The 25,366-nt window shown below is 36.5% G+C and overlaps 1 protein-coding gene across 4 annotated transcripts in view; it reads right to left on the bottom strand.

Moving 5' to 3' along the window:
• HIPK3 (homeodomain interacting protein kinase 3) overlaps nucleotides 1-25,366 on the bottom strand; it is an 83,416-nt gene that overhangs the window by 40,923 nt on the left and 17,127 nt on the right. For all 4 annotated transcript variants that reach the window (XM_086341092.1, XM_086341094.1, XM_086341093.1 and 1 more), the window contains exon 2: nucleotides 15,328-16,426. In XM_086341092.1, the coding sequence (XP_086197218.1) occupies nucleotides 15,328-16,424 (1,097 nt within the window). In that variant the 5' untranslated portion in view covers nucleotides 16,425-16,426. The remainder of the gene's footprint in view (nucleotides 1-15,327; nucleotides 16,427-25,366) is intronic.

The following is a 25,366-nucleotide window of genomic DNA, read 5'->3' as shown; positions in this document are numbered from 1 at the left end:
CTCTAAAGCTGGGAACGCAGAGTCTCGGGAGGGAGGATCACTGGAGATGGCCCTGAAAGGCTCTATACCGTCTGCAGGGGACACCATGGAGAAGATGCCTCTAAGTACAACAGGGGAACTGGAAGATCTCCAAGAATCTTTCAAATCATAACGCAACTAAAATTTATGAAAATATGAAAGAACATTTGTATAACCAGACCTTTAACAGAAAGAAGACTTAAAATGTATTAGGGAGCTGGTTTCTAGCTTAATCAGCACTCAATTCAATATTGTGCAGAATGGTGCTTTTTAAAAAGAAAAACCACCAACAAAACCTCAACACTGACAGAAAAAGGCTGCTGCTGCTAAGCTGCATCAGTCGTGTGCGACTCTGTTTGACCCCACAGACAGCAGCCCACCAGGCTCTCCCATCCCTGGGATTCTCCAGGCAAGAACACTGGAGTGGGTTGCCATTTCCTTCTCCAATGCATTAAAGTGAAAAGTGAAAGTGAAATCGCTCAGCCGTGCCCGACTCTTAGCGACCCCATGGACTGCAGCCTACCAGGCTCCTCCGTCCATGGGATTTTCCAGGCAAGAGTACTGGAGTGGAGTGCCATTGCCTTCTCCAGACAGAAAGGCAAATAAGTTTTAAAAGAACCAATCAATCACTTTCAGAAATATTTTCTTTTTGAAGTCACGAATGTTTACCATGATAAGAAACTTGTTGCTATAGGCAATAACAAGGCTAGAGAATATCCGATATTCAACAGATTGCTTTTATGATTGTAACCACAACTATTCAATAACATGATGAAATGTAATCAAAAGTACAAGCTCTTAGAATAGACACTCATTCAAATGTAGCTTGAGTCGTAGGCTAAAAATACCACAATTAAAAATATCCTTATTGCAAGGGCACTTAATCTTCTAAGTATGCTGCACAATGCTCTAGATCAAAGCGCCAAGTACAAAGGCCTGCAGTAATAATAAGTGTCTTCAAAATACATTAAATGTAAAACCTCAGAGGTAGAGGATAGGAGACGGTAAAGATTTAATAGCCATTACCAATATGCCAAATATATCACTTAGACCCCAACATCCAAAAAGATGTATACATCAATGATTTGCAAACCTACGACTGATCAAGAGCTAATATTTTATAAAAGTAGAGTCAGAAATGTATCAGACAGTACTATTTTTCATGGGTTGTTTTTTTTTTTTTTCTCGCTTTTTTTTTTTTTTTTAACTCTTTGGCAGCACCTTCAGGCATGAGCGGGATCTTAAATCCCCAACCAGGGATTGAACCCGAGCCCCTTGCAGTGGAAACATGGAGTCCTAACTGCTGGACCACCAGGGAAGTCCATGTTTTGTGTTTTACCTATCAAGAACTGTAGGCAAGATCTCAAAATTCCATTTTACGGAAGAGAAAACTGAGAACACTGTTGTTAATACATATCAAGAGAGAAAAGCTAAGGAGCTGAGTTGGTACTATACTACAGGTGATGAGGAGGGAAGTACCAAAACTTCTCAAATTTATTTGACTATGAGATATATTTAAAATTATAATGTACCATCAGTGGATGCCAACAGAAGTTCATAACCTATATGATGTGTTTAAATCAGACAACAAAAATTATTTAATTGAAATTATTTAATTTGCAATTTTTCAAAAATATTGACAATAACAAAAATATGTTTAGTGAGCTCTAATGAGTAATCAGATTTTGTACTAAATGTTTTATGCTCATTATCTCATTAATTCTAACAAAATCCTCTAAAGTCGGCACTGTATTATCCCATTGTAAGCATGAGGAAAATAAAGCACAGAAGTAACTTTCCAAGTTCTCTAAGTAAGTAGGAGGGCTTATAAACATGACTGAGACCACGGAGTCTCAGTGAAAATCCAAGTTCCTCAACACCATTATATAGATCATTTTATTTTGTGAACTACTGCAAATGCATTATTCAATCATAAGACCAGGCAGTAACAAGCAGGTAGAAGATTAGATACTGATTCACAAGTGAGCAATCTCTTAATCTGGTGGCACATTTCTTAAAGGTGAAATTCTTAAATTTCACTTAACTCAGCAAATATATCACTATTTTTCTCATATTTTTTCCGTTACAACTTTTTAAGTTGACATACTTTTAGATTTAGAGAAAGGTTACAAATACAAAGAATTCTTATACACTTGCAATCAGATTTCTAAACATTAACATTTTATCACATTTGTATTATCTTTTATATACACATACAAATATGATTTTTATAAATCATCTGACAGTTAAGATGCAAGCACTGAACCCCTCTACCCTTACATGCTTCTTTCAGTGCTTACCTCCTAAAGCAAGGGCAGGCTCTTACATAGCTACAGCATGTAATTCCTGTCAAAACCAGGAAACTAATATTCATGTGACACTACTATTCAGATTTTGCCAACTGTCTCAATAATGCCTTCTTTCACAATAAACAATTTTTAAAAATAAATCCTAGACCCATGTCTCTTTAATTCCCTTTACCTGGGATAATTCCTCAGCATTTCTGTGGTCCTCATGAGACTCATTTTTTAAGAATACAAACTAGCTATTTTGTAGACTGTCCCACGATTTGTGTTCAGTTAATGTTTCCTCACAAGGAGGTTCAAGTTATCTATTTTCAGCAGGAATACCACAAGAGTGATGCTATCTAACACTTAATAATACCCAAGGTCCAGTGCTAAAGAAACAAGCAAACAAACAAAAAGTTACCAGCCTAATAGGAACTAGAATCAAATGCAAAGAAACAGAAAGAGGAAAAATTAATAGAGGCAGCCCTAATTATCAAGTTATTGAAATAATAATAGGTACTTTAATGATAAAAACTGTTCAAGAGAATGAATTAAATGATAGTTTCACCAAAAAAAACCTGGAATCTACTTGTTAAAACAACAAATTCTTGACATCTAAATACCATTCCCATACCTACAAGGAAGTAGGGACCGTTAGAGAAATGGCTGATTCCAAAACTGAGAGGCAAAGTATAAGGTAAGCTTGGAAAACTTGTTGTGCCAGAAAAATTACTTATCAATAAAAAGAAATGATCTACTGATACAAGAAAAAATACCAAAAATCACAAAATCCTTGAGTAAAATAAACTTTAGACAAAAGGTGTGTTCCACTGACAGGAAGTTCTAGAAGAGAAAAACTAATGTGCTGTGAAAAAATGAAAAGTCAAGATGGAGGGACAGACAATGAATGGAGAGAGACATGAGAGAATTTTCTGGGATGACACACGTGAATCTGGGTTACACACGTGTATGCATCTGTCAAAACTCAATGGGATATAATGCTAAGATTTGTGCATTATACTACATATAAAATGTCATTACAAAAAAGGAACCACAAATAAATACTGAGCTATTTTATGAGTAGCATGCGTAAGTGTATAATGGTACAGTGTGTGGGAACATCTATAACTTTGAATTGTCTCATGAGAAAAGGATGGAATGATAAATGGACAGAGGGAATATCTGTGATAAAGCTATGTAGCAAAATCTTAATTATAGAATCCAAGTAGTAAGCATATGCATGTTCACTGTAAACCCTTTCATACTATTCGTAAGTCTGAGAAGTTTTAACAGTAAAATATGGAGAAGAAAGGGGATTTAAATAAGGCCAGGCAGAATTATACACACACACACATGTCAATTGCTTAAACCAAAGAAAAATCCGTAAGTGTACCCCTCTGGGTACATACCATCATGTATGGTATGAATGACATACTATCATCAAGGAGCCAATTCCCTATAGTAATAACAGTCACCAGATTATAACATCTTTAAAGCTCTGAAAGAAAATAACTCCCCAAGCATTCCCAGGAAATATATCTATACTTCAAAAATGAAAGTGTCTTTTGTAGGACTGACACATTCTGCAATTCATCTAGAAGCCTTTAAAGAACAGCAGGAGGACACACGGTGCCAAGTGCGGTAATGACACCATGACACTGGCCCAAGAAAAGACAGAAGAACAATGAGTCCAAAAACAGACGCACTCATATAAGGTCTCCTGGTTTGTGACAAAACTGCCCCTTCCATGTAGCGGAATAATAAATGTGGCTCACTTACGGGACAGCCATGTGGAGAAAAATGTACATTAATTTTCCCACTACCCCAAACAATGGTTGAACTGACCATTATGAGCACAAATTCAGCTACTTTTTCTAAGATTTCACAGGCTTTGCCTCAAAGAATAAAGCAGCACATATACCCAATGCAGGCCCACAGGGGATAATTATGGGAGACTCCTTATTACCTTGTTACCACTACACATTTTCTTTAAACCACACACTGTTTTTAAAAGTAGCTTCTACTTATAAAATTGTCCTAAGACTGTATTAATTGCTTTACATGCATTATGGAGTTTAACTTTCATAAGACTCTTTGAGGTAGCTAATATTTTACATGTAAGTAAACTAGGCTCAGAAAGGTTAAATAACTTGCTCTAAGTGATACAATAAAGTAGCAGAGCTGAAGTTATGAACCTATGAATAAATAATTTGGCATTATTTAGCAGACATAAATATAATGTTTCATTTGGTTTTTACTAAAATTCTGTCATTCCTTGAAACACTCTGTTAATGCCTCATATGAACCACTAAAAAGTATTTCCTCATAAGCCCTAAAAAGAAAGACCATCCTATCTAAAATACTACATTGTGTTTAGAATCTTGTTACTAATTCAATGACATTCTCTCTGAAGGACTTATGTTAACGAAAAGCAAGTTAGAGCAAATAAAATCTTTAAAAGATTCAAACACACATTTCTGTCATATTACAGTTTCACCATCATATTCTTCAAATGAGTTTATTCAGTGAGTTTATTCCTTTTAAATACTTCTAAGAGTATTTTGTTTGAAAATGATACCTGTTTTCAGATGGCTTTTGCAGTCACTGTCAACTTCTACCATTAAGTTTTACTGTTTACAAGGATAATTTACTATTACTTTGTTATTTCTCAAAATCAAATATAACCCTATTACATATATATAATACAGTTATTTATAAATGTTGATATGACAATTCTCATTTAGGTATATTGGATTTCACTGGACTCTTCTATAAAGTAAGATAGACTAAATGTCTATACAGCTGTTTCCATCTCTATTTACTTACACATCCAACATCTTAATACAAATATTTTTATCTTTATGAACTACTGATGATTAATTTAGCTTTAGAGGAAGGAAAGGGGAAAATCCACATTTACTGTATAATCCCAGGGAGCATTCTGCTACAATATGAAATAGCTCCCAACCACAGAGAGACTCCTGACATAACAGAGATACAGGGCTCATGTTACCAGGGGGTATACTATGAACCTATTGAAAGTTACCAAATGCTTCCTAAGCACAACATTCTACTAACACATTTTTTAAGTATTCTGATCCCTTTTTTGATTATTTTATCAGTGGCGTCCAATTGTGTACAACTATTTCAAGGCCAAACGCATTCCATAATCTTTTTTTTTTTTTGGCGGGGGTACTGCACAGGGTCTTCATTGCTGCGCATGGGCTTTCTCTAGTTGTGGTGAGCAAGGACCACTCATGGTCGCGGTGCGCAGCCCAGAGCACGTGCCCTGCACAGGAGAGGCCAAGCGGCTTCCAGGGTGCACAGGCTCCAGTTGTCCTGGCACAGGCTCCAGCATCTGTGGCGCACGGGTTTAACTGCTCCACAGTATATGGGATCTTTCTGGACCAGGATCAAACCCATGGTCCCCTGCATTGGCAGGCAGATTCTTATCCACTGTACTACCAGGAAAATTCATGCCATAATCTTGATGTCACTGAAATTAGGTTTCCAAAAGGTCACTATTTTGTCACATTTGCTGATCAGAACTGAAGGAGTAAAAAAGAGCAAAGCAGTTTTAAAAACAAAAAAACTCTTCTAGCGTATCTGTGTGTACACAGTCCTGTGATCTCTCAAACCAACCCACAACACATCTCTAACAATTCAGGATTAAGAAGAGTAAGAGGCAGAGACTACGGGTTTAAAAAAAAAATCAATGACTAATCTAGTACCGAAGTCCAGACCAGAACAAAGCAGTGAGAAGAACATGGAAAAATTAACATATGAAGATATTTCAGAGGTAAAATCAATAGGATTTGGTCATAAAATGATTAGATACATAGGACAGAAACATCCAATGGAAATGATTCTTTTAATAATTCTGATATGTAATAAGGGAGATGAGAAGCCTTGGGATAAAGACGAATCATTTGAACATGAGTTAGTAAAACCCAGAGACTGTGCAAGGATGTAACTGGAAACAAATTAGGTGTTCAAAGGGAGATCAGGGCTACAGGAAGGTATTTGAAATTTTACCATACAACAAACAAACTGAAGTCATGGGAGAGAGTAAGGTCTCCAAAAGGCAAGTATATTGAATGAGAAAGTGGCCCAGACTGAACCCTGGGGGGGTGTACTCATGTAAGAGCTGTAAAAAAGAACAAAAAAGCTAGCAAAATGAAAGAAGAATCTGAGGGTTATGATGTTTAGGAAACTAGCAGAGAACATTTCAATAAAATAAAGCACTAACAGCATTGAAAGACAGAGGTCCAGCCAGATGTGGACTTCTAAAAAGAAAAAAAAACTCTCAAATATGGTGGTTAACAAACAAGTCATCAGTGTCCTTTAGCACAGGACTTTCAGGAAGATGAAGGGAAATCTCTGGAGAAGGAGCACAGCAAACAGATAGGCTGAACGGTGCTCAGATCACAGCTCTACAGTTAACTGTGTACCACTGGGCACGTTGCTTAACATATCTGAATCTCAAATCCCCTGTCAAATAAAGACAACACTACCACTTACCACGACTGCTACGAGGGTAAAGGGTAAAAGTTTTCCGCACAGTGGCTGGTACTAAGCCATCAATAAATATTGTTTTTATATGAACTCTGTTTATTTTGACATTCTCATTCTCCATATAAAAGAGTATCTACCAGTATAACACATGACAAAGACGACATACATGCTGCTGCTGCTGCTGAGTCGCTTCAGTCGTGTCCGACTCTGTGCGACCCCAGACGGCAGCCCACCAGGCTCCCCGTCCCTGGGATTCTCCAGGCAAGAACACTGGAGTGGGGTGCCACTGCCTTCTCCAGAAGACATACATAAAACTTTTTAAAACGTAGTGAAGAGTGAAGATAAAATTTAAATGGTTTTCTTTTTTGCCTATTTACAGCTACCAATCAAAAAAAAAATGCCCTTGTGATGACAAGAATGTGAAGAAAAGGACATTTTCACACGTTATTGGCAAGACTGTATGTAAACTGGAACAAGACAACATTTCTGAAAAGAAACTTGGCAGCGTCCGATAGCACAATGTTAATATCCTTTGACCCAACAAGTCTCCTTCTAGAAATGTAGTGGAAATAAACCTACTACAAGTGTCCAAGGACTTACAAGAAGGTTCCCGATAGCAATATCAGAAAACAAACGAAACATACACCACAGGGAAGGGCTTATAAAGTATAAAACAAATTATAAAAATTACAAGGCAGAGTCACAATAAAGGGGGAAATTGTTCCTGTTTTGCTTCTTGGCCTTCTCTATTACTGAATTTTTTTCTGACAGAGCATCCATAACTAATATAATTTTTAAAACATTAAATCAAAAAAATTTTAATTAGTACACTGGTTTTAGATAAATAAATCTAAAACTTTCTGTAATTCACTGTTCTCTCAAAAAAGGAAAAAACACATTTGTTCTTTTTAATGTCAAAGTTTAGCACATGTATTAGATTCTCTCCTAAGTAACACAATCTCACCACACCAACTGATGCCTAAATTATTCACTGGCCACTGAACTGGTACTCTTCTGTGGCAGCAGGCACTCTGCTAATAACATCCCGGGAGCTGAATTCCATTCACAGCAAAATGCTAAAGACTCAGAAACAAATAGGCACATGCATCCTGAGGTGTGTGTGGTCAGGACTGACATCTAATCCATGATGTCATCACAGTCTATTACAGTACATCCATGAGACTACACACACCTCTGAAACAAAGCTATGTAGCACAAGAGGAAAAACTAATATTGAAGACTTTCATTCAACTTAATTTTATAAACCATCACAAAAGTTTTCATTTTAACCTGTGAATAACTAACAGTTATATGCAGTTCTAGAATATAGTCATTCCAATCTGACATAAAATACCGATCAGCTGTTTATATGGCATTACATTTATTACATATTTTACATCTATAATCAACAGAATTAACAAACTCACTCTGTGACCAAGCTTTTACAAAATAATTTTGTCCTGCTGCTGGTGCTGCTAAGTCGCTTCAGTTGTGTCCGACTCTGTGTGACCCCGTAGATGGCAGCCCACCAATACCTAACTATGTTACTTAGCACATGTATTATGTATTGTTATCTTATAAACTAATATCATACCTATATACCAAGAGTATCATAAAACTTACTTTAAAACCTATTAATGTGCAAATATATAAAGTATCAACCTCACAAGTCATATATACTAAGTAACATTAACTATTTTAATATTTCATATGGTCTAATAAATAAGAACACAGAGGACCCAAAATGGAATATAATGAAATGAACTTAATTATATTTCAAATAAAAAACAATCACATTGAAGATGGGGGAAGGGGGCTGAGGAAGAACTAACCTAATTAACTTTGGAATATAGTACTTTGAACACATTCTCCAAGTCTAAGGCTAAGAATAAAAATTATAAATAAATGTGCACTCTTGTTAGTAAATTAGCAGTGATATGGGTTAGCAATTCCAAAACTACTTGAAGTGTATTCTGAAATTGAGCAAATAAGTAACACTGTGGATAATGAGAGCCAAGTTTCTCGATATAAGAGAAGAGATCATAAATAAAGGAAGAAGGAGAGAATGAACTCTGAGGTGACGGAAATAAACATGTCAGTATGAATTCACTGCTTTACTATCATCTCCAACAAAAGGAACCAGAGTCCTGTAGAAAAATAGCCAATACAAAGTATGGAACAAGAAAAGTACAGAGTAAACCTGGAACAGCTCGAGACGCCAGCAAGTAAGCTCTCAAGGAAGGAGGGGGCCATGTCAAAGGTACACAAGAGCAAACTTCAAAAGGCTCTTCCTAGGGCTTCCCTGGTGGCTCAGCAGTAAAGAATCCACCTGCCAATGCAGGAGACCCGGGTTCAATCCCTGATCCAGAAGATCCCACATGCTGCAGAGCAACTAAGCCTGTGTGCTGCAAGTGCGGAACCTGTGCTCTGGACCCCATGCTCTGCAACAAGAAAAGCCACCGCAATGAGAAGCCGGGTGCACCACAGCTGGAGAGCAGCCCCCGCTCACCCCAACTAGAGAAAGCTCACACAGCAACGAAGACCCAGCACAGCCAAAAATAAATAAAGGAATTAAATTTTTAAAAAAATTAAAAGGCTCTTGCTAGACAATTCAGGACAACTGTGCAGTAAAGCAAATGACAAGTAATGAATTCCAACCCACTGCATATGAACCTGTAAGTCTATACAACAACAAACAGAGTAAAAGAAAGCTCTTCCTCATAGGAGAATTCCTTAAATGATAGAGCCTGAAAGTCATCATTTTTGCAGCCCCTAAGTTAATAACTGTTAAAGGCCATATTCATCAATGGACGCTAAAACTGGCCTGTGAAATTAAGATAAGAAACAGCGACTGTGAATAGTCTCAAAGTATCACAAGATACAAAAATAAACCTTATGGGGGAAAAATCTGGCAGTCACCCCCTCAATCAAGTGATCAAAGTTAGCATTACTAGTAATGAGACAAACTGACAGCATATGCCTCCCAATATTTGAGGACAAAGCATCATTTCTATAAGCTAAAATACTTAACCTGAAAACATCAACATGTTTGACAAACTCAAACTGACAACATTGTACAAAATAACTGGTCTGTACTCTTCAAAAGCGTCATATAGTTGAAATACAATAGTGTATGTTTTAAGTATATAAGCACATATATACTTAAGTATGTAAGTTTTAGTATATAAGTACAACACAGTGATTCACAATTTTTAAAGGTTATACTCCATTTACAGTTGTTATAGAATATTAACTATATTCCCTGTGTTTTACAATATATGCTTGTATCTTATTTATTTTATATGTCATAGTTTGTGCCTCTTAACTCCTTACCCTTATCTTGCTTCTCCTCTCTCCTCTTTCCTCTCCCCAATGAGAACTAGTTTGTTCTCTAGATCTATCTGTTTCTCTTTTGTTACACTCACTAGTTTGTTTTATTTTTTAGATTTCATACGTTATCATACAGTATTTGTTTTTCTCTGACTGACTTATTTCACTTAGCATTATACCCTCCAAGTACATCCATATTATTGCAAATGGCAAAGTTTCATTCTCTTTTATGGCTAAGTAGTATTCTATTGTGTATATACGGCAAAACATGACAACTGGTAAAATCTGAATTAAGTCTGTAAAGCTACTAGTGCTGAATTGATTTTAATTCCCTTAAACCAAATAGTATTGAGCAGTTCAGTTCATCAAATCAATAATACTGATGTCAACCAACAATGATTCTGATTATTGCACTGGGGTTATGCAAGAGGATGTCCTTAGGTTTAGGAATACACACAACCTCTTATACATCGTTAAGTATTTAGAGGCAAAGGGGTTTTACATCTAAAACTTGCTCTCAAACACTGTAACAACAAATGTACATGTGTATCTGTGTATGACGCACATAGAAAAAGAATGAGGATGAAACCGGGGTGGTAAATTTGAAACACTTATCAAGGGCATAAAAAAAATTCTTCTCACAATTTTTGCAACTTTTTATTGCCTAAAATAATTAAGACAAAACAAAAAAATAAGTTTATCTTGTTAGTCTCTCTCCCTGTTCTTTTCCAATTAGAATACTTTACTTTTCTGGTTATCTACACATTAGATTGTAAGCATCATAATAGTAGGGTCTTTATTTTTGCTCCTCAATGAATAACCGGCACCCAGGAAATACTTTACACTTTATAGGCACTAAGTATTTTGAATGAAAGACTTAAACATGGGCCAGATTAGAGTTTTCTATTCACATTATCTTTTCACTGAGGCCTCCACCAGCTGATGAATGGATATATAAAATGTGGTATATCTATAAATGGAATTATTTGTCAACAACAAAAAAATGAAGTGCTGATACCTGCTACAATATAGATGAATCTTGAAAACATTATGCTAAGTGGGCGGAAAAAGCCAGTTAAAAAGAACAACATATTGTATGATTACATTCATATGAGATGTTTGGAATATGCAAATCTGTAGAGACAGAAAGTAGATTTTTGGTTGCCTAGGGCTAGAAGGGTGGGAAGATCGGGGAAAGATGCCTAAAGCATGCTAGGGAGCAGGAGCGGGGGTTCTTAGGGGGTAAAGAAAATGTTCTAAAAGTGCGGTGATGGTGCACAACTGTGAACATACTAAGGGACAATGAATGTGCACTTTAAATGGATAAAATTAATAGTATGGGAATTATAGCTCAATAAAGCTGTTTAAAAAAAAAAACTTTTAAGAGCGCTGTCAAAATTTTTATTTGAAGGCCTAATATATGGAGTAATTTATGTCTGTGACCACAATCTATGGCATTGAAAATCACATTATAGACTTTTGGAATCGTCTATTAAAACATCTGTTAAAACTAAACCCAAATGACAACTTTATGTTTGTCTAATAAAGATTCCCAAACAAAACAAGTTCTTTGATACAGACAAGAAGCTACCAGCAATTTCAGCCAATATTGAGCTCTTAGGTAAGGGTGGCTGTGGGACAGAGAACGCTCCTTAAGACTAGTCCATCCTTGGGATTCCCTGGAGGTCCAATGGTTAAGACTCAGAGCTTTCACTGCTATGGCCCAGGTTCAGTCCCTGGTCAGGGAACTAAAATCCCACAAGCCAAAAAGAAAAAAAGACTAATTGACTACAACCCCTTCTCTCCTTTGAAGGCTCATTCAAGTCAAGAGTCATCTCTCCCCAGATCCCTCTCTAAACTCTCGGATTAGGCAGTGCTCTCCTCTGGGTTCCCAAAACACCCTACACAGGGTTCTGCCCTAGAACTTCTTGACACAAACTATTTTTTCTCCTGCATTAAATGAGGAAACTGTTTTTACCACCTCTGTATCCCTAGCATCTAGCACAAGCATACAGAAAGGGCTCAACAAAAATTCTGATAAGCTTGCACGGTGAACTTGGACCTGTCTCACTTGTATAAGCCTGTTTTCTACTTTTTAAACAGGAATTCCACCAAGCGTTTTATCTAAGAACACAGAAATTGAGATAGGAAAAACAAACTAGGAATTTTATTTAAAAGCACTTGAAAAAAGTACCCTATATAAAATACTGGTTATTTTATTAATAGGTCATCCTGTGTGTTTTAATTTTGTTACAGAAACTGTCTTTGATACTTGGGGTTTAAAAAAGGCATGAGGGGTTAGGAACAAGCTAAACAAAAGCTGGTAAGCCTGAATTGTTTTTTTTACCTTACATATCTCTTTGTCAACTATTATATGCCAAAAAAGCAGCATTTACTTCAACAACCACTAATGCTAAAAATTAATGCTAAATTATTCAGTCAAGTAGCAAAGAATACAACCGCTATACAGGTTACTTTCCAGCCCACTTTCCTGTCTATGTTCTGAAATGACTCAGAACCACAGGCTAAAATTCTGTATTTAAAAAAAGAAGAAAAAGATATTTATGACCTGAATGTTGCCACCACACCTCATAAATACAGCCCCTTCTGCTGCTAAAACCTTTTATGCATTGAGGAGCCCTACGTGTTCTTGACAGAAACCATACTCAAGCAGCTGAATTTAGAACATGCTGACCTTGAGCAAATCAATGCCCTTAGCATGTACTTCTGGCTTATATCACTACAAGAGCTAGACAGCCTCACCATCTATAGCAGTCAACAATTTCTGGCCACCGTCCTCTGTCTATTTTAAGATATCCCTACTATGTTTCTGTGCTGCGCGGTTCAAAGAAACAGTAACACATGAACCTGTGTTTAAACACAAATCGTTTACTTTGGAACTTGGGCTACGTGTTCCCACTGTGATTGGTTCAAAAATATTTAATTTGGTAAGTTGCCACTTCCTGCTTTCATTTTTTAAGTACAATATATTTTAAACAAAGAGTAAAAAATCAAGTATGAGACACTTTTGCTTATTGCCTCATCAGGTTTATAAGTAAACTCAGTCAAAGCAAGGTAGAATTGATAAAGTACACACCAATGCTGAAAAATAATGGTTACCTGCTATTTTTATGCAAAATTATACAAAACATTAAAACAGTACCTGATTAAGGACTACATTACATTTTCACTAATTTACCATAATATTTCCTAACTCTTTTAACCTTGAATCCAACTAACAGAAACTCCATTTTTAAATTTTATCCACGTAACAACAACCAAAATGCTAAATAACACATCTTTTTATAATTAAGAAACTTTTTTTGTTTAAACTCTAAACACTGTAAGTCCAGCACCTATATAGCTTCTGAAATTCAGGTAAATTATTTACTAGAAATTTATGTATAAAAACAAATTAGAAACTACTAGCTGTACTCAGCAATTATTCATACCTTATTTTTCCATTCCCAAAAGAGGCTATTTGTGCAAAAGCCTAATGTTAAAAACCAATATCATAAAATATTTAGTATTTTAGACTGCTTTTTAAAGGATTTCTTTTACTCTCTTGAAACATTTAATAAACAGATCATCTCAAGTATAAAAATAAAGCTCTTTTTTTACTCTCATCCAAAAGAAAAGATTTCAAATAAAGAAAAGGAGTCAAGGTATTACACATAACTAAATCTGATATGCCGAATAATGCAGGACCCAAATATAATGAAGTCATTTACTAACAAGTGAACTAAATATAGAGCCCAAGCAGCTGGAGCTGGGGGGTTTATATAATATGCTAGCTGACTGCTCAAAACTCATAAAAAGACAGAATCCACAGAACACAAGGGAAAGGGGAAATGCTATTCCTCTCATGCTGTTATATCAGATATTAAAGTAATTTTTCCAGAGAAAAATTAACTAAAAGTTAATCTTGTGTTACATTAAATTGGGGGAAAAAATTTGTTTTTGGTCAGGAGCACAGAGGGTCAAATAAATCCAATTATAGGAGATATCAATTAAGACTCATGACACTGCTACAATACCTTTTAAGCCATCTAAAAGATTTTAAGAACAGTACCTAGTACTCTCAGACTAAAAATTACAACATTAGGAATATAAAGGGTAATTTAGGCTACACTTCTGATTTCTAATATATATTTTAGTAAACTTAATTATCAACCAAGTGACATAAATGTGGGTTTCCTTTCTCCTGTTCTAACAGTTTCCAACAATAAACTTCATGTTTTTGTCTATTTATGAACTTATTAATAATGGCCAATATTGTCAGATCTTTTATTTGCCTGCTGAGTTGGGGCTTGTGGGGCTCCAGAATACACCAAGACCATAAAACTCATTTAAGCTGAAATGAAAAGAATTTCTCAAAATTACACAACTATGAATTTAAAAACACTTACAAACTTAAGATACTCTGAATCCTGGTAATGATTAGCTAACCTCAAGACCATTTATTGTACTCCAGGCTAGCATTATATTAATCATGACATTGCATTGAAATTATTTTCTTCTTTAAATTCCAACCATAGTACAAACATCAAAATAACATTACCTAAAACATATATGTAAAGAATATAATCAAACTTGTTACAAAAGAGCAGCTTGAACATTTGTGGTAGCCATGGAAGTAAGTTTAAATCTTAAAATTACTAATCAAAGTGACTTTCTGTATTTTTAAAACTTTCTAAATGTTCAGTTATATCAGATGTATCTTTAAAAAGCTAGTTTTCTTAAGCACTGAAAAATGCCCAAGAAAATGACTGTTGCTCAGTCATGCCTGACTCTGTGCGACCCCATGGACTGCAGCCTACCAGGCTCCTCTGTCCATAGAATTCTCCAGGCAAGAGTACTGGAGTGGGTTGCCATTTCCTTCTCCAAAGAAATGTACAAAATTTACTATAAACCCTTTCTCAATATTTAGACTTCCGTTTAATCATCATTAACCACCTACCAATCCTTCAGGTCTTCTATTAACAATAAAAATAACTGTCTTTAGCACAGAAATTTGCAGTAGAAATTTCTATTCTGCCTGAACAGATTTTATGCCTAAAGTATCTTGATATCTATGTATCCAAAGCAGTCTTTTTCACCACATACACACACAAAATTATTTCATTCAGCAAAAATTCAACACTTATCAAATAACCAAAAAATAATTATCACCTACCTGTAGTACCGAGATTGCAGATATGTTGAACAAACAGTCTTTGACACGTGACTGGCTGACCCAAAGTCTATTACTTTAACCCTGTATGGCTGTCGAACAGGATCCACCAACATAATATTCTCTGGTTTGAGGTCTGCATGAATTAATCCAAGACTTTTCAATTTTTTCAGTGCAGTAGCCACTTGCTGAAGAATGGGTCGAATGACTTTTAGTGGCAGGGGACTGAACTTATTTTGTTTCAGAAAGTCATACAAATTTTGTTCCAGCATCTCAAAGACTAAACAAGTGTGGTTACGGTGCTGAAAGCATTCGTAAGCTCGTACAAAGTTATATTCATCAGCATTTTCAGTACTGAGCCTTGCTAATATGCTCACTTCTATCTGACCTTGACGTGCATACGAAGGGTGGTTCTTCAAAATTTTGATTGCTACAATTTCATTTGTCCCTCTTTTCCAGCATTTGACTACCTGGCCAAAAGTGCCTCGACCAAGGAAATCAAGGACTTCGTAAGTATTTTTCATGGAGCATAAGACTTCATGCTGCACTAACTGATAGTCACCTTCTCCAGTGGTACAGTTCTGTTTGGTTCCTGTGGTAGTTGTCACAACTGTCACTGGATTTCCCATGTTGGTTTGCAACATTGCAGGAAGTATGGACACCTCATCGACAATCTGCATTGCGCTGCTATGATTATCCAACTCCTCACTCTTGCGCTTCAATCCACATCGCTGGGGGCCTTCTAGGAAACTGAACCTGTGCCGCCACGCCCCGATCTGAGGTGCCTCCACTTGAGTTTGCGGCGCCTGAGCTGCTATAACCTTTGTAGCACCCGCAGGGTTTTTTATAACAACAGCACTTGTCTGCAAAGAAAGGTTGTGTCCCCGAGGTCTGTTAAATGGTATCTTTGTCTGAAAAGCACTACCCTTCGTGGGAGGATGAGAATTCCCAACGTTTCTACCATTCACATAGGTCCGTGGATAGTTTCTTTCCTGGAATACACAACTGCTTGGCTCTACTCTGAGTTTCTTCACACTACAAAAGGCACTTGACTGAGTTTGATAAATATACGGTGGGTAGACCAAGACTTGTGAGGCCATACCTACAAAAACAAACAAACAAACAAACAAAAGGGTCACATTAGCTACAAAAGTTCAATTTTTTAACTCTCGTGAAGAAAACTTTTAACGAGTCAAGTCCATAATTTATAAAAACAGTTAAGTTCCATGAAGATTTTCTTCACCTTGGAGAAGATAAACATTTTCACCGTCTCCATTTTAGTTAGTGTTTCAGATATTTTGTGCATTGTATGAAAGGTTGGGACTAAATAGTTGAGAACCTTCATTGAATCAATATTTATTGACAAGCTACAATGGCTAAGATATGCCCAAGGAACTGTACCAACTATTTTCCCTCCAAAAGAAAATGTACAGATCCTTAAGCTGTATACATCTAGCAAAAGTAAGCATTCTATTACCAATATATCATTTATGAACCAATGATCAGACCAGAAAATATATATTACACAAATGTCATATTCCTTAAACTTAAAGCTCAAGAACTACCTTGGAAAAAAAAAAACCAATTGTAAAAATAAGTATGTAAGTCATTTTCATGATGTTCTCTTTAAAGTCCTTTTCACATCATCCCTGAACACGTATTAACAGTAAATTCCTTTACATTCAAATCAAAGTGATACAGTGGTTGTCCTTCCTTTTTTTTTTTTTTTTTGGTCCAGTCCTCTGCAGTGAAAACACTGAGTCGTAACAACTGGATCACCAGGGAATTCCTAATACAATACCTTCCTGATGAAGCCTTTCCTAGAACACATATACTCACCGCTCATGCTCCAGGCATGATATGACATGACTGACATTATAATTGTCAGTGTATAAAACAGTCTTTCTCACGAGATCTAAAACAAAGTACTCAGAATATAAAGTTGGTTTTTAATAAATGTTGTTTGGGAATTGATTTCAAAATATTTCCATTCTTCTAAAAAATGGGACTTTCCTGGTGGTCCAGTGATTAAGACTCCTTGCTCCCAATGCCGGGGATGTGGGTTTGGTTCCTGGCTGGGGAACTAGATCCCATATGTGGCAACTAAGACCCAGAACAGTCAAATAAATAAATAAAATAACCAACAGATTGCCATTACAATATGTAATATATGCAGCACTTAAAATAATAAGAGCTACCACCTACTATGCAACAGTTTGACAAATGCTTTATTTGCAGTATTTTATGTAGTCCAAGTTTGCTGTTAAGAAAATTAAAGCTCAATGCATGCACGCTAAGTTGCTTCAGTCATGTCCAACTCTCTGTGACCCTACAGACTTCAGCCCACCAAGCTCCTCTATCCATGGGATTCTCCAGGCAAAAATACTGGAGTGGGTTGCCATGCCCTCCTCCAGGGGATCTTCCCAACACAGGAATCGAACCTGCATCTCTTATGTCTCCTGCATCGGCAGGCAGGTTCTTTACCACTATCGCCACCTGGGAAGCCCAAAGGGACTAGTTAATTGGTTCAAGGTCATATACCTAAGGTGAAGTAAAAACAGGAAGATACACTGCCCCTTCAGGTAAAAGGCATAAATTTATGCCTCTTTCAACTTCCTAAACAATTCTTGTTACTACCACTTTCTTAAGTTGACCTGGCTTTAGTAAGCAATCAGCTACAAAAACTTATTACACAAATTAAGATTTATGGTTCAACATATATGAGAAATTGTAAATTGAAATCCTAGATCTAAACCTTTTCATCCATTTTCTTAAATTCTTGTTGGCATCTGTTCTATGCTGTTACTCAAGGGAGTTTTTCAAACTCCACCAATTTATCATCTCTTTAATGATGCAAAGCCACATCAATAACTCCTTCTGAACATATCAAGCTCACATGACACTGTGAAGCTCCCCACCCTCATCTTCAATAACTTAACATTACCATTCTTATTTCAAATCCCTTCTGTAACCCACAATCACAGAAACACACAGAATGACAGTCAATAAACAAAATTCCTAAAGTAGCACGTGTAAAATATACTAATAGATTTAGAGAAAAGCATGAACATAAACAGGAGAGACAGGAAAATAATTTTTTAAATGGAACTAGTGAGCCTGGATAATCCCATGGACAGAGGAGCCTGGTGGGCTACAGTCCATTGGGTCACGAAGACTCTGACACGACTGAAGTGATTTAGCACACATGCATGGATGTTCCCTGATCAAGAATCTGACAATTCAGATATGGTGCAAGGTATTCACGGAGCACTATGTGCAGAGACACAACACTGGAAACCTAAACACCCATGCAAAAGGCGTGAGTGACATCCACTCTGATACACAGACCAACTAGAATCTTCTTGAAAAAGAATGAAAACAACCTATTTAACCTGCTGCAACCTGATTCCCAATATTGTAATATGAAAAAGGCAAAATTTAGGAAAATGTGTACTTTACAATAGATATTACCATATATGTTTAATTAAAGGGGGAATTATATATCTATATTTTTGCAAATATATTAGTATCTATACAAACATAAATAAGTTATAGGCTGCTTTGCCTTAGAGAATAGTAAGACTACTGGGAGCAATGAGAAAGATTTACTTTATATGTTCTTTTAACCACCTTATTTTTTACTTTGTACATGTATTAACTGTTCAAAAGTTTTTTAATCATCTGGAAACCTAATAAAATATATACATAAAAAATTTCAACATGAAATAATATACCTGGGATATGCTTCAAACTAATAGAGAAGAGAAAGTGGATGGGGATATAGATAAAATGAGATTAGCCATAAATTACCAAAGGAGCTTAATTGTAAGTAAAAAGGGGTCATCATACTATCCTGTCTCCTTTTGAATGCTTACATTTTTCCTTAATACAAAGTTCAGTAAAAATATATTTAAAATTTCAGAAAGATTCTGGTTCAATAAGTCTGCAATGAGGTTCAAGTACCTATATGTGTACAAGTTCCCAAGGCCATTTAGATTCACACAAACATCTGAGAATCAATGATCTAGTCTGTACAAAAACCTAGGCAAATTCAAGTCTGACCAATTCAGGGCCCTCAAGTCTGAAACATCAGGTTGAAGTTCTAGAGAATAAAAGATATACCCTCCTAGGCCAATCCATGCCATGTTAAACCAAGGTGTTACATGGACAACTTTATGCCATAAGGGTGGTACCATCTGCATATCTGAGGTTATTGATATTTCTCCTGGCAATCTTGATGCCAGCTTGTGCTTCATCCAGCCCAGCATTTCACATGATGTACTCTGCATATAAGTTAAATAAGCAGGGTGACAATATACAGCCTTGACGCACTCCTTTCCCAATTTGGAACCAGTCTGTTGTTCCATGTCTGGTTCTAACTGTTGCTTCTTGACCTGCATACAGATTTCTCAGGATGCAGGTCAAGTAGTCTGGTATTCCCATCTCTTTAAGAATTTTCCACAGTTTGTTGTGATCCACACAGTCAAAGGCTTTGGCACAGTCAATAAAGCAGAAGTAGATGTTTTTCTGGAACTCTCTTGCTTTTAATATGATCCAACCGGATGTTGGCAATCTAATCTCTGGTTTCTCTGGCTTTTCTAAATCCAGCTTGAACATCTGGAAGTTTACGGTTCACGTACTGTTGAAGCCTGGCTTGGAGAATTTTGAGCATTACTTTGCTAGCGTGTGAGATCAGCAAAGCCAAGAAGAACCAGAGATCCTCTTGATGAAAGTGAAAAAGTTGGCTTAAAGCTCAACAATCAGAAAACTAAGATCATGGCATCCGGTCCCATCACTTCATGGCAAACAGATGGGAAAACAATGGCAACAGTGACAGACTTCATTTTGGGGGCTCCAAAATCACTGCAGACGGTGACTGCAGCCATGAAATTAAAAGACGCTTGCTCCTTGGAAGAAAAGTTATGACCAACCTAGACAGCATATGAAAAAGCAGAGACATTACTTTGCCAACAAAGGTCAGTCTAGTAAAAGTTGTGATTTTTCCAGCAGTCATGTATGGATGTGAGAGGTGGACTATAAAAAAAGCTAAGGGCCGAAGAATTGATGCTTTTGAACTGTGGTGTTGGAGAGTCCCTTGGGCTGCAAGGAGATCAAACTAGTCAATCCTAAAAGAAATCAGTCCTGAATATTCATTGGAAGGACTGATGATGTAGCTAAAACTCCAATACTTTGGCCACCTGATGTGAAGAACTGACTCACTGCAAAAGACCCTGATGCTGGGAAAGACTGAAGGCAGGAGAACGGGACAACAGAGGATGAGACGGTTGGATGGCATCATCAACTCGATGGACCCGAGTCTGATCAAGCTCCAGAAGCTGGTGATACACAGGGAAGCATGGAAGCCTGGTGTGCTGCAATCCATGGGGTTGCAAAGAGTCGGACACGACTGAGTGACTAAACTGAACATGGACAACAGCCAAAAGCCAGATAATTTACCTGGAGATGTTAACGAAACTAATGCAATTTCTGAATCCAGCTGTCACTACTTTTCCTTTTCCAACATGCCAAGCCAGAAGGCAGACAATCAGCTTAATCCAAGGGCCAACTAAAGGAAGCTTAGAAAAAGTAATTACCTCTCACCAACACTGTGCGCTGGGGTACCAATCTCGAAAAGCATTTTAGAAAATTCTTTCTAAGACACAAGGTAGAAGTGTCACATAATTTACACAGCACATAAGAAAAAGGGGGGAGGGGGTAACGCTGGAGATAGTTGTTATAATAGACCACAAGAAAGGAACTCTAAATTACTAATCAAACTGACCACAGGTATTAAGTCTTTCCCTTCTCCCACCCACCCTCACATTAACTCATAACCTGAGAGGAGTCTCTCATCCTTGGTGTTCATGAATTTTACTGAGTATAGTCATTACTCCCAGAAGCTGCTTAGGTTCCAAACACTGATTTAGTTCACTACTACATATTTCCCATTATTTTTCATTGCTATACATACGGTTACACCTCTGCAGCTGTATTTCATAAACTCTGTCATTTGTTCTTACCATCTGACTAAGAAATGAAGTTTTGGAATATTACCCTTTTGAAAGCTGAAGCTACCTGTACAGGCACTCTGAGGACAGTCAAGCCTCCTGGTAGAGCAACCATTAAGCTTCCATTCCTCGGGTTTAATAATCTCGGGTACTTGAACAGGCCTTATTTTCCCATTCCTCTAAAAAAAATTTTAAGACTCATCTGATATCTATCTAAATTCTTCACATCCTTTTACAATTACTGAAACAGCAATGTAACCAATGTTGATAACCAAACCACCACTAACCATAGAGAGTTTCTTTTTTCTTATAATAATACATTATAATATAATAATATTATTATACAATATCAGACCTTCTGAAAAGGGAGGGAGGGAGCAGAGATAGAAATACTTTGAACATCTTGCGTGCTCATGTCACTTCAGTCATGTCTGACTCTTCACAACTCAATGGACTGTACCCCTTAGGCTCCTCTGACCATGGGATTCTCCAGGCAAGGATACTGGAGTGGGTTGCCATGTCCTCCTCCAGGGGATCTTCCCAACCCAGGAATCAAACCCGCATCTCCTGAGTCTCCTGCATTGCAGGTGGATTCTTTACCCACTGAGCCAATATGAAAATTCTGGGTCATTTTCTGCCAAACTTAAACATGGTACTATGTAATAAGGTTCTTATTTAAAATATTCTATCAAAAATATATTTAATGCCTTGCATTCTCCTTACTCAACTTTCTTCTTCTACTTGTTCAAACTTCATTAATTTTTTTTCCTTAAACTGTGGTAAAATATACATAACATAAAATTTACCATTTTTAAGTGTACAGCTCAGTGGCATTAAAGTTATTCCCACTATTGTGCAACCATTACCATCATCCATATCCAGAACTTTTTTCCCTCTTCTGAACTAAAATTCTACCCATTAAACAACTGTCCATTGTCCCCTCTCACTAGCCCCTGGCAACCAGCATTCTGTACTCTACATCTACAATTCTGACTACCCATGAGTTTAGTTATACATTTATCCTTTTCAGATCAGATGAGATCAGATCAGTCGCTCAGTCGTATCCGACTCTTTGCGACCCCATGAATCGCAGCACGCCAGGCCTCCCTGTCCATCACCAACTCCCGGGGTTCACTGAGACTCACGTCCATCAAGTCAGTGATGACTGGCTTATTCCATTTAGCGTAATGTCCACGAGGTTCATCCATGTTGCAGCATGTGTCAGAATTTTCTTTTTAAAGCTAATATCCCACTGATGTTTATGCCATATTTTTATCCATTCAGTCATCTAAAGATACATGGGTTGCTTCTACCTTTCAACTACTGTGAATAATGCTGCTGTGAACATGAATGTACCAACATCTCTGCAAGACTTTGTTATCAGAGTCTTATACTACTGCTGCATTCTTCACAAAGTCTAGCACAGAGTTAAACGAATAGACTCAAGGTGTTCTACAGTTTCACACATTTTCACTTATTTTTTTATATGATATTGCAAACACTAGTTTTATCACAACTCTAATTTTTGTACAAATGACTGATTCATTAGGTCTGACAAAGAGATCAAATGAGACAGAAGTCTTCAAGATAACAATACTGTCTTCTAATCTAGTTTCATGTAAATAATAAATTGTTCCAGTTTGGTTCATGCACAGACTTAAAAGCTTTGTTTTCATAAATATACTTAGAAAAGGTTTCCATTTTTTTCCATTTTTAAAATATTTTCATTCAGAAACATTCTTATGATATTTGTAACTGGACACCATGCAATCAATATCAGAACTTCATTTCTGTTTCAACTGAGAATTCGTCAACATTTTATTGAGGGATAAAAGGACCTTCTTCTTAAGATCTTTAAAGCTGAAGGACAAGATATCAAACATAGAGAAGAATACTAAAGACAAGTATCACACAACTTGACTTAGAGTGACTGAAAAAAGCTATTAACTGCACAACTATTTATTATTGTAATGCCACTTTAACCATCTTATCTTGGATTAGCTCATAAATGTAACTTTAAAATTAATATTAGTTTATTGTATAGATTTTCTAAAACATCACCCCCTGAAATAATTATGATGATACCACAAATGAAAACCTTTTCCAAACACTGTATTATTTGGGCGGAAGTTTGAATTCCTGTTAACTGACCTAATTGTCAACATATATTTCAAATGATATATGAGTTAATAATCTATGAGAGTATTTTAATGTCTAAAAAACTCGCAGAGATTAATTAATTCACATATATCCAGTGAAAAACATGGCCCCAAAAGATACATGCACCCCGGTGTTCACTGCAGCACTGTTTACAATGGCCAAGACACGGAAACAACTTAAATGTCCATCTACAGGAAGGGATAGAGAAGATGCAGTGTATATATATACATATGCACACACATATACACACACACAACGGAATACTACTCAGTCAGTAAAAAGAATGAAATAAGGCCATTTGCAGCAATATAGATGGATCCAGAGAGTGTCATACTGAGAGAAGTTAAGTCATACAGAGAAGGAAAAACATCACATCTCATCCCTTATATGTGGAATCTAAAAAGAAGTGATACAAATGAACTTACTTACAAAACAGAAAGAGACTCACAGAAAACTAACTCACGGTTGCCAGGCGGAAGGGACAGTTAAGGACTTTGGGAAGGTCATGTACACACTGCTATATTTAAAGTGGATAACCAACAAAAACCTGTTGTTTAGCACATGGAACTCTGCTCAATGTTATGTGCCAGCCTGGACGGGAAGGGGGTCTGGGGGAGAATGGATACATGACTATGTATGGCCGAGACCCTTCACTGTTCACCTCAAACTATCACAACACTGTTAACTGGCTACACCCCAATATAAAATATTTTTAGTATTTAAAAAAAATAAAAAATAAGAAGGTAAAAGCACTAATCAAACAAACAAAAACAGGTAAAATAATGTTCACTGCTGCAGAGGAACAAAATTTTGAAGCAACCGTCAGAAAAGGAATGGATATAGTTGTTTTGACTTTTTCATACAACACACAACTGTGGCTTATAGCACAATCATCATATATTTCTGTACTGCAAAAAGAAAACAATTATAAGGTTAAGACACTAAGATACTATCACAATTTCAAAGATGTGAAAACGTGGGGAAAATTGTGCATGTTAGAATGAAAGACATGCAGCAAAGCGAATTAATGTAAATTACACATATCAACATGGATAAATCCCAGAACAATGTAAAACAAGAAACAAGTTGCAGAAAAACATGTATTATTTATTTAAAGTCAATAGCAAACAAACCTATATTGTGTTTTTAGATACACTAAGTATGTGGCAAAAGTATAAAATCATGCACAGAAATTATAACAGGCCAAGAAGAAAGGGAAAAGGAGAGACTTCAACTGCAGGAACGGTTTTGTACCCAGGGTGGCAGCTGCACAGGAACTGGTTCTTTTACTCTCTATACTTTCATAGCCTAAATGTACATTAATTTTAAATACAGAAGGAAAAAAAACGTACCAGAGAAGAGGATATCCTCTTTAATTTTAAGAGCTAGAACATATATAACGATTTTAGATATATTTTATTAGCTTATTAGTCAGCCATACACTATTGCATCCCATTTTTTCAATTTTTAAATTTTTCTTTCAATTCAAGTAAAAATATTTAGGAGGAGGAAGATTTAACAATGAAGCATGTTTTTTCATCAATGAGCTCCTTCTGGGAAAAGGCAAACACATGTATACATATAGCTACATTACTAATGAGGGCAGTAACAAGGATATATGGTGCACACAGGTAGCAAAAAAAGGGGATGATTAACCTATGCCTGAAAGAACACAGGATTCACTAAGAAGTTAACCTGAGCTAGATTTTGAAAGATGATGGAAAGAAGTCTGCTACTTAGGAAGGATATTCCAATAGCACAAACCAATAGCTCGTGTAAGAGAAGAGACTAGTGAAAAATATGACACATTGGCTTTGTGTGGCTAGAACAGGGGCCCATAAATTACAGTCAGCCAAATTCCACCCAGACTATTT

Source organism: Bos grunniens, chromosome 15 (genome assembly GCF_055505025.1).
Source record: "Bos grunniens cultivar Pamir isolate PY7600 chromosome 15, Bosgru_T2T1.0, whole genome shotgun sequence".
In the NCBI taxonomy this organism is placed as follows: Eukaryota; Metazoa; Chordata; class Mammalia; order Artiodactyla; family Bovidae; genus Bos; species Bos grunniens.
Note: the sequence above shows the minus strand (reverse complement) of the source record. Positions and strands in the feature narration are given on the sequence as shown.